The sequence below is a fragment of the Osmerus mordax genome, chromosome 6 (assembly GCF_038355195.1).
Source record: "Osmerus mordax isolate fOsmMor3 chromosome 6, fOsmMor3.pri, whole genome shotgun sequence".
In the NCBI taxonomy this organism is placed as follows: Eukaryota; Metazoa; Chordata; class Actinopteri; order Osmeriformes; family Osmeridae; genus Osmerus; species Osmerus mordax.
This window is the reverse complement of record NC_090055.1, coordinates 16907483-16916553: the sequence shown is the minus strand read 5'-3', so window position 1 is coordinate 16916553 and position 9071 is coordinate 16907483. Positions and strand designations below refer to the sequence as shown.

At 43.1% G+C, this 9071-nt stretch overlaps 2 protein-coding genes across 9 annotated transcripts; both read right to left on the bottom strand.

Moving 5' to 3' along the window:
• Nucleotides 1-1753: 1753 nt before the first annotated feature.
• snx10b (sorting nexin 10b) lies at nucleotides 1754-3981 on the bottom strand. Of its 6 annotated transcripts, none has more exons than XM_067238252.1 (6): nucleotides 3855-3981; nucleotides 3357-3482; nucleotides 3163-3263; nucleotides 2898-2999; nucleotides 2529-2753; nucleotides 1754-2315 (listed from the first exon to the last, which is right to left on the bottom strand). In XM_067238252.1, exons 2-6 carry the CDS (start codon nucleotides 3447-3449, stop codon nucleotides 2213-2215), a joined length of 624 nt encoding a protein of 207 aa, XP_067094353.1. In that variant the 5' UTR covers nucleotides 3450-3482; nucleotides 3855-3981; the 3' UTR covers nucleotides 1754-2212. The 6 variants fall into 6 exon arrangements, with proteins under 6 accessions (XP_067094353.1, XP_067094357.1, XP_067094359.1 ...); XM_067238256.1 differs by having other exon boundaries at nucleotides 2529-2720; XM_067238258.1 differs by having other exon boundaries at nucleotides 3357-3443.
• A 489-nt stretch (nucleotides 3982-4470) lies between these two features.
• cbx3b (chromobox homolog 3b) lies at nucleotides 4471-9071 on the bottom strand. 3 transcript variants are annotated; one of them, XR_010876745.1, is made up of 6 exons: nucleotides 8939-9071; nucleotides 8325-8470; nucleotides 8051-8216; nucleotides 7383-7543; nucleotides 5576-5950; nucleotides 4471-5507 (listed from the first exon to the last, which is right to left on the bottom strand). XR_010876745.1 is itself a non-coding variant. In XM_067237839.1 (5 exons), the coding sequence occupies exons 2-5, from the start codon at nucleotides 8462-8464 to the stop codon at nucleotides 5830-5832; spliced, it is 588 nt and encodes a 195-aa protein (XP_067093940.1). In that variant the 5' UTR covers nucleotides 8465-8470; nucleotides 8939-9071; the 3' UTR covers nucleotides 4471-5829. The 3 variants fall into 3 exon arrangements, 2 of the variants coding, with proteins under 2 accessions (XP_067093940.1, XP_067093941.1); XM_067237839.1 differs by having other exon boundaries at nucleotides 4471-5950; XM_067237840.1 differs by having other exon boundaries at nucleotides 4471-5950; nucleotides 7383-7540.

The following is a 9071-nucleotide window of genomic DNA, read 5'->3' as shown; positions in this document are numbered from 1 at the left end:
TGTGTGAGAGAGAATTTGTGTCTGTGTGGGTGTTAAATCAAGTTCTTCTGATGGAGAAACTGTCCTACGCAGTTATTTCAGCATTACAGCATTTCGTTTTTATCTTTTTAACTGAGGTTTGGAAACCTACTCAATCACTTCAGAACATTGTTCTGAGACTTAAATCATGCTTACAGACAGTTGATCTTCTAGAAGTCATAGAGACTAAACCAGAGACAGCATGAACCTAGAGGGGAATAATATGAACACAGCATATAGGTAGTTGTGTGTGTGTGTGTGTGTGTGTGTGTGTGTGTGTGTGTGTGTGTGTATGTGTGTCCTTTGCACAAGACCTCAACAGTTCAGTCTTGGTGAATAATTGGATTGTTCTGTCATAAGCCATGGACAAACCCCTTTTGAATATCAAGCTGCACCACATGCAGACAGGCCCTGACAGCTTCATTACCTGTGTGTGTCGCAGTGACGGCAGGGTAATGCTAGCTGCACACAGACCCTCTCTGACAGAGGGCACACACACACACACACAAAGCTTTAACAAGCCTTTTTCGGGTGAGACGTCCTCCCCTTTCTCCCAGTTTGGGTTTTTCTGAACCTTCCCACGGAATGGAGCAAGTCCCCAGGTGACATCACCTGTCTGTCACGCTGCCGTGAGCCTATTGTCTTTGCTCGTTCTGAATGCATAATGAATATCCTGCTCTCCTCAGGGAGATGTGCTAATCTAATTAGCTGTACAGATGTGTCAGCCACACATCATTCTGCTTAGTGGTCATTACCTCTGCATAAGCATTGCGGCCCTCTCTCTGGGAACACATTAACACACACACACGCTACACAATGTACACAAGTGAAAACACACACACATACATGCACGTACGTACACCCTAACGGGACATGCATAAATGTTTACGATAGTTGTTTGGAGCTAAGCAGGGTCTCTCACTGTCCCTGCACATTGAGTCTGCCAGGCAGTTCCGTGTCCAGGTAGGTGGACACATGACTAATGAGAGTGCATGTGCGTATGTGTGTGTGTGTGTGAGTAAAAGGGAGACAGGGAGACAGAGAAAGTGATGGTGATGTAAAGAGAGAAAGTGAGAGATAGAAAGAGAGGGAGAGATGCTTGTGTATCTCCCATAAGACACATGACAAATGAGATTGTGTGTGTGAGACAGGGACAGAGAGAGTGAGGGTAATAGGAAGGGAGAGTCGGAGACAGAGAGATAGACAGAAAAACACTCATGTCTATGTTCAGGAGAGTTTGCTGTCAGCACAGCTGGAAGTGCAGTCAACAGGGGGCGCTAACAACCCATCCACATGGGACCCCTCCCAGAGAAGAGAAGGTCTTTGGGGGGGGGCTGGCAAGATCCTGCCAGTCTTGACAGGGGGGGCTGGCTGCATGGTGTCTGCTGACTCCCCCGGGACCCTATTATACACAACGTTCTGTTAACCACACAGAGACTGCTGGGGCACAGGGCTCTTACAGACTGTGCTTCATGGGAAGATTAGGGTTAGGTGCAGTCGATGTGGAGATGATGTTTGTCTGTTGGGGGAAACAGGAGTTGTTCTGGAGATGTGCTCCCAGTTGGAGTGGAGGCGGGCGGTGGAGAAGACAAAGGACACAAACTCTGCTCCTGTGGGCTCATTCTGTTTGCATGGACTGCTTAACGAGACAGCTGTCTCTCTGATTCATGCGAATCCATACATTAGTGAATATTAAAGCCCATTTGAGTCACTGGGAAATCAATTGGGCATTTGTTTATTGGTTGAGCCATACTTGATCCAATTACTATTCATATATCATATAAATACTGCTATTACCACATCATTTCTATGTGTAGAATGTGTACATTCAGTATTTCACAATGTGAAATGGTTGAAGGCTGTACTTGGATATAACAATACTGCCCTCTGCTGGACAGATTATAAGATCCTTTTCTAGAATAATTACTGCATTTCAGAGTGTACTGGAGATGCACAAAGAGTGAAAAGGTCACCAAAAGTCTTTATTAACACTTTGTACAGAAACACCATATATTAACTTTACACAGAAATATATTTACATGTTTGAGATATTCCCAAATTCACTCAGTTTAAAGTTGTTCAAGTGATTTAAACTGAAATATGAAGTACTGTTATGTCCAGATAGTTTTAAGATCCCATAATAAATCTTAAGGATAGTGTATTTAATTGGTAGCCTGATTCCCGGTTCAGGGGATTAGCGAGTGTCCTCTTCCCTGTTAGATTGGGGTGCAGGATCCACAACAACATTGGTCTCTGCTCCCTCTGCAACCACTCTGCTCGACTCCAGAAAGACAGGGCTTTGAAACAGAGAACACAGGTAGAAGATGAGCTGACATATTAATAACAGTGTCACAGATTCAACCTAACATTTGATTTAAAGTTATTAGACAATTAGAATAGATTTCAAACCAGGGTCTAAAGAATTTACAGTTCTGTTAAGTGTGACACTTGCAACGACGATAAAGTATCATGAATCATAAAGGGAAGCTCAAACAGGGTACAAGGCCCACCAGTCCGAGTCAGAGCAGGAGGTCTTGTGGTCTTCCGGCTGGTTCTCTTGCTGGTCATCCAGGGAGTGGAATCGTCGCAGGGCTCTGCCACAACGCAGCACGGTCTGTTCCACAGTGTAGTGCGTCCTGCCAGTGGCGCAGGCCTCCATCTGATCTATACTCAGGTCCGACTGAAGGAAGAGGTGCAGGCAGCTGTCGGACAATAGCAGAGAGCTCTTGAGTGTCCTGGAACACACAGATAACAAGCAGTAAGTCAACTAAGTCAACATGTCTTGAGATAAAATTTAAAAAAATCGACATAATATCATGTGGTATTGATGTATTGTTTGGCGGTAGGATTTTGTATAATGTCACCACTGAGAAACTCACAATTCCAGAAATCTCTGCAGCCCCTTCATTCTTTCTGTGATTTGCTTGGCATTGTTCAGGCTGAAGAACGGGTTCTTAGGGGGGAGCTCGGGTAACTTTACCCTGTCAAAAGAAATGAAAACATTCCAGTCAACAGGGGACAGAGTCGCCACACAAGGCCAACTGAGACGCCACACGAAAGTGAAAGCTTTACCGTTTGTAAATCAGGCAAGGGATTCATTCACAATTGGACCTGACAATATAGAAATATAGAAACTGTACGTACATGAGCAATGAGTTTTTCTGCAGGGTTTGTCTGAGCCATACAAACTCACTGTATCTTCTTCTCACACTTGAGACCTTCCTGGTGAAGCTCAGACTATTGGTCTAACAAACGAGGAAAATAGAGCTTGCATTTAGAATGACTCATCTATAACAACTGAGGTCAACCTAATTGAATCAGCAGAATATCGTACTTACGTGGAGACAGATCTCATAGTCTAAGTAGGCATGCCAAAAGTCATTCTTTTGCATCCGTGGATCCCGGACCCAGACACTGATAACCTGCTGCATTGGGAGAGGATTTGACTGGCTGAGCAATGTTGTCTGCAGCCAGACAAGTTGAGTCAAACGAGGGTGTTTTTTGTGTGTGTGAAGTACAGGAAGTGGGATTTGTGACTAAATACCACACGGAACAGGAAAAAACCCCATCATAAATCCTTGCAGCTAAAGAAATGCAGAAGTGCCCTATTTGTCATACATTTGAAAAAGTCCCAGAATGTCAACACATTCATTTTATACTGTTTAATACTAATGTTCGTCTAAAAAAGCCTTATACATTCCTGAGATCATCTGATTAGATTCACTGACGTGTTAAAACTTACCTAGTTCACTAAGTTGTCAGCTGGTGCTCTCATCCTCAAAGCTCAGACCAGAGTGGTCAAATGTGTCGAGTCATGGTTGTGGTACAGTACTCACCTCATCATTCCTGCTGTTCAGTTTTTGAGACAAAGTCCAAATGTATCAATCCAGTCATGGGACTAAAGAGGCCCATTGCAGACTGCTGCTTAAAAAATGTCATAAAGTACTTTTTATTTGTACAGTTGTAACAGTCAGTCTATTGTTTGCACAGAGCAGGAGGAACTGTAGTCTACCAGTACTGTGATGTCACAGGTTCCTGGTATACAGGTGTTTTTGCTAACCTGCCCTGTCATATTTACATTTACATTTAGTCATTTAGCAGACGCTCTTATCCAGAGCGACTTACAGTAAGTACAGGGACATTCCCCCGAGGCAAGTAGGGTGAAGTGTCTTGCCCAAGGACACAACGTCAGTTGGCATGACCGGGAATCGAACTGGCAACCTTCGGACTCCCTCACCGCTCAGCCACCTGACTCATATGACTCACATGGTGCAGTACAGTAAAGTTCTGTACACTTAAAAATACAGCAATATGTATGGAGTCAGAGGGCACCTCAGTCTAACGTATGATAGAGTTCATATAAGGTTAAACACATTCGTAACGTGTCAGGTATTTTACTATAAATATTCAGCGTGAGCGTGACTCAAACACAAAGACGCTAGAGAGCAAAGGAACCCAGGACACCATCTTTATTCACAGATTCATGGTCGACAGAGAGATGGTGAGAGGGTCCATTGACTGTCCCATAACACAGTAGTCATGGGAGACATGCAAAATCAGTTAGTCATGTATTTACCAATGACAGGTCTGAGAGACTAATGGAAGAGTAACCTCAATAACAGAGCAGCCTTGCTAAAGTGCTATCAAACATGAGCTAACTACTCACACAGTAAATATAGGAGTTAAATGCACACTTGGGATGAGTTTGGAAAGGTATTGTCTGGCTGAACATTTTAGAAAAACTAACAACACAACTGACTAAAAACATGTCATTAATAATGACTAAAAGGTGCAAAGATTTGGTTTTGAGCAGCTGCTTGGATATAACAATAAACCTAGTGTTCAGACATTCTTCATGAACCACAAGGGACATTTCCATGACATCATATTTGATTACCAAAGATCAGGTATAACTGGTTAGATTATACATACATCACAACATTCCAACAACACTATTCTACATTTAGTAGTTCAATTGTATTAGTATTAGTTAACGCACAACATATCTGCAGCACATAATCAAATATACCCAACTGGGTACAAGGACTGGAGGTATAATTATTGATGGACAGTAGTTAACTATTCAGTCTAAAGATACATATCCTACATTTCACAACCACGAACAGGCCCAAGAGGAAGAGCTTTAAAGCTCAGAGGCAGAAATACTGTAGTTGTAATATGCTACTACTACTACATCTACTACATGGCCTTACTGTAGTTTGAGGGGTCCATATCTACATCCACACAGAGAAGGTAACAGTAGCTAAGTCCACACTACAGAGACCCCTTGCACAGTGATTGAGTTTGTTGCTACGTGAAAACACCAAGGGGCAGACACCAAGGTTGGGTTTCAACAACAACCACCATGAGTATTCCACAAAGGCATTGTGACCTTATCAAGCACCACAGGAAGCATTATAAATATCTGCGTACTGCAGCGATCTGCCTACTGCTGTTTGTCAGTTCACCTCCTTGCTCCGGCACACACACTCCTGACACACACACTCCTTACAACTACACATTCCCAACACACATACACACACACACATACACACACACACACACACACACACTCCTTACAACTACACATTCCCAACACACAAACACACACACACACACGTTCACTCAACATGCACACACTCACCTAACAGGTGCACACGCTCTCTCAACACGTACACACACACCCAACACGCAGAGTACATACACACGCAAAAACCACACTCTTCCAACACCTTCTCTAGCATCTTCCAACACAAACACACACACACGCTCTCAACCAACATACCCGCATGCCCTTCTGACACACAGAATTCACTGCTCCTCCTCTCCACAGTGCCAGGTCAGCTTCTGCTCGTAGAACTTGACGACTACCTGGGGACATCTGGCGCTGGCTTCGCGAGCCGACAGCAAGGCCACCTCGTCCGAGTTCTTCCTGCAGTCACAAACAAACGGCAGAAGCCACAGAGGGGAAAAAAGTGATCTATCATACTCCACACCAAAAAATGCACACTTTACATCAGCTTCACTGCAACTCTTCAAGACTATGTGATCCAAGGTTATATATCCACAGGGATTGAAATTAACTTGTTTTACTTGGTAGCATCGGTCCTCCCAAAAAGTTAGGATCACCAGCAAAGAATTTCCAAGCACCCACCGAAAGTTTTCATGTTGTCTTTTCAGCTATTCAAATTTTAAGCAAGTTAACTTGCTGTCATGTGACATCAGAGCGCAGTGACAAGGAGTGATTGACAGCTAATTTTAACCAATCTAAAATCTGCATTAAAGTTTTAACGTAAAGATGAAGTTTAACTGGTTATGTAACGTTGGATAGAACGTTAGACCGGTCACTGTATATCAGCTCACAGCAGGCACATACTGTGCAGTAGGCTAATTAGCGAGTGTTTTGTTAAAGGTCCCATGATATGAAATGTTCACTTTTTTTAGGAGGAACTCATATTAACATTAATATGAGTTCCCCTAGCCTGCCTTTGGTCCCCCAGTGGCTAGACATTTCAATAGGTGTAAAACCAAGCCCTGGGTATTCTTCTCCGCCTTTGAGAAAATGAAAGCTGAAATGCTCGGTTTTACATTTACATTTAGTCATTTAGCAGACGCTCTTATCCAGAGCGACTTACAGTAAGTACAGGGACATTCCTCCAAGGCAAGTAGGGTGAAGTGCCTTGCCCAAGGACACAACGTCATTTTGCACGGCCGGGAATCGAACCAGCGACCTTCTGATTACTAGCCCGATTCTCTAACCACTCAGCCACCTGACTCCATCCCCGTTTTGAAGGGGATGGGTAACCCTCCCTATTGTGACGTCACAATAGGGAGGGTTACCTCCCTTTCTCTGCTTTGCCCACACAGAGATTTTGGCCCACCAATGAGAAAATGAGCTACGACCACGCGAGCGCGATATTGGTTTTTCTTCCGGACATCATGGCTTGCAAAGGACCGAAGCATGGCAGTTAGCCCCGCCTCTTTCTTCCTCATAGCATTTAAAGCTACAGACACAGAAACGGCACGTCCTGAGGAAAGCTCATTGTGGGACTGCTCGTAGTGGCTGTAATTCTGCACCAAGGCTGAATTTCAGGAAATAAACTTCAGATAAAGTATTAGGGGACCACTAAGGCCTATATAAAAGCATCCAAAAACAGCATGTCATGGGATCTTTAAGACATTTTTAAAAGTTTGCAACATAAAGATTATTTGTTGCACTCGCACAAATGCTCCTTAATATATTTTGAGGTCACACAGATACAATTTCGGGAGCATATGCAACCAATATGGTCGCAATTTCAAGCCCTGAGCCTGTGCTTGCCTTAAGCTGGGATGAGGAATGAGAAAAGAGGAAAAGGCTGTACCATTTGACCAGGAACATGAGCTGTCCTTGTTTGTCTGTGGAGCCGATGATGCAGTCAGGTTCCAGGTGAGAAGTGAGGGTGTTGGAGGCTTCTAAAGGCTGTTCTCCAGCCTGCTGGCTGTCTGCCTGTGTGCTGTCCCTCTGCTCACTATAGGCCTGCTGCTGGGACACAGAGGTATTAAAGGAACACTCACATCGTACTGTCAACAGGTGTTCCACAGAATCATGCCACGCTATGTCAACAAACAGGAAGACCTGTGTGTCAACAGCAGTCACATGTCGCTGCAGTCTTAAATAAAGTGTTTTCAAACAATGTGTAAAAAACTTGTTAAAACACCTACGTTTACTCTTGATAAAGCATCGATAATTGAAACAAGCACTGTTTCCGTTCTACAAATCTCACTACAAATAACCTTTTACTGACTTGGAAACTTGATGTAAAAGTTCTGTGGATGACATGGAAACACTGATAACAATGATAGGATAACATACCATGAATGCAGTAGATTCATGTCTGGAATAAGATTGCTTCCTTTCAGGATTCTATATTAAACAGATACCGTTGTTTTCCTTCCAGACAGTGGGTCTTATGTCTGTTGGTTATATTTATAATCTAGTTTATGATGTGGGTGGACGTGCTTCATCATCACAGCAGATAGGCTTACTCACAATCTCTGTCTCCTGCTCGTCCGCTTCCTGTTTTGGGATGATATCTGGATTCAGAACTTGCAGGTTCTCTACCTCATTCTCTCCTGTCAGGTGGAGATTTTTAAGAAACTCCTGGATGAGTTCCGGGCAATCTAAATTGTCTTCAGGTTCCCAGGTGTTATCAGCACTAAAACCAAAGACAGAGCGTAATGAGATGCACTGAGTTTAACCTTATAGGCTATAGACATAACAATTAAAACGTTGTCGAATTGAGTACCTCGAAAGTTTCACTTACTCGGTGAAGCCTTTCCACTTGAGAAAGTACTCCACTCTTCCATCAAAGACTCTTCGACGGATAATTTTCTCAACCACAAATTCTTGTACGACAGTGGTCTCCTCTGGCTTCCTCTGTTTCACATTCTGTTTCTTTCTCATTATAAGCTGTTTAAGAAAAACACTTTTCAGTAAAGGATGCATTTCATTTTAGGAATTGTAGAAATATATGATGTAAAGAAGAAATTCCACTTCATGTAATGTGGGTCATTCCATGAAACACGTTACGTTTTCTACTACTATGTGACGCAAGATCACGGAATAATAACAAGCAAAATGTTGGGGCAGTAAATATAGATACTTAAAATCTGACTGATAGAGTGGTCTCTCCTTTCTTGCCCGTACTGTACTTCTCTGTGCAGTACTGCACATCGAGTCTACCCAAAATGTACAAGCCTACGTTCATTATTTTAATGATTGTACTTGTATCCATCACAAATCTTTTACAATTCCTAATTGTAAATAGGCGACCGAACGCTTGGACAACGACAAAACGCACGAGTCTTCATTGTTAAGTATTCTGCATTAGTAGCCTACAACCGACTACTTATGTTTGAATGGCTATTGACTACGTACACTTTCTGTGGTGAATGTTTCTTGCCAGAAGCTGCGTTACTTGTTGTACAGCCAACGTAATTATTGTTCCCCCAAAACTACCGCCTGTGCATCCGTAAACCTCCACTGCAATCGTTGGATTGCATAAAAATAA